The sequence below is a fragment of the Lipotes vexillifer genome, unplaced genomic scaffold (genome assembly GCF_000442215.2).
Source record: "Lipotes vexillifer unplaced genomic scaffold, Lipotes_vexillifer_v1.1 scaffold926, whole genome shotgun sequence".
Lineage (NCBI taxonomy): Eukaryota > Metazoa > Chordata > Mammalia > Artiodactyla > Lipotidae > Lipotes > Lipotes vexillifer.
The window spans coordinates 423,486-424,181 of record NW_006798085.1 but is presented as its reverse complement, the minus strand read 5'-3'; the positions used below and the strand labels follow the sequence as shown (position 1 = coordinate 424,181).

Sequence of the window (696 nt, the reverse complement as noted above, 5' to 3'; positions counted from 1 at the left end):
GCCGGAGCACAAAAAAAAAAAAAAAAAAAAAAAAAAAAAAAAAAAAAGTGTTGATCTAAACGCATCTCCATGCTAGATAGAAACAACTGACCTGTACACCTCCGCCAGGACAGCCGACGCCACAGTGCTCTCTGCGCAAACCAAGTCCCCAGTGCCAGTGAAGATGCTTGGAAAGCTCCTCCCCCCATAGTGATGTCAATGAGAGGCCTCTCCCAATTGACGTTTTCCCTTCATCTCGAAGCCTGAGTTTCTGGGCACAGTCCAGGCATGAAGTTCTGGGGATGCAGTTCAGAGAGCCGGGGTGAGTTATCAATGAAAGTGAGGGAGTACAGTGCAATACTGAAACATACTGCAGTTACTGCGGGAAGAGTGCAGATGGCAAGGGTTACAGGAAAGAGGAGAGCAGGCCTTCGAAAGAAAAAGAGAAAAGGGACAGGGCTTCCCTGGTGGCACAGTGGTTGAGAGTCCGCCTGCCGATGCAGGGGACACGGGTTCGTGCCCCGGTCCAGGAAGATCCCATATGCTGCGGCGCGGCTGGGCCCGTGAGCCATGGCCGCTGAGCCTGCGAATCCAGAAGCCTGTGCTCCGCAATGGGAGAGGCCACAGCAGTGAGAGGCCCGCGTACTGCAAAAACAAACAAAAACAAAAACAGAGGGAAGGAAGCAGGGGAAAGAGGGACAGAGGGAGGGAGGGAGG

The 696-nt window shown here is 53.0% G+C and overlaps 1 protein-coding gene across 1 annotated transcript in view; it reads right to left on the bottom strand.

The window, feature by feature from the left end:
• The window catches only part of TEX11 (testis expressed 11), a 358,382-nt gene extending 358,194 nt beyond the window's left edge, over positions 1 to 188 (bottom strand). Inside the window, exon 1 of the mRNA XM_007470148.1 lies at positions 92 to 188. Coding sequence (XP_007470210.1) covers positions 92 to 188 — 97 coding nt within the window. The remainder of the gene's footprint in view (positions 1 to 91) is intronic.
• Positions 189 to 696: the final 508 nt, after the last annotated feature.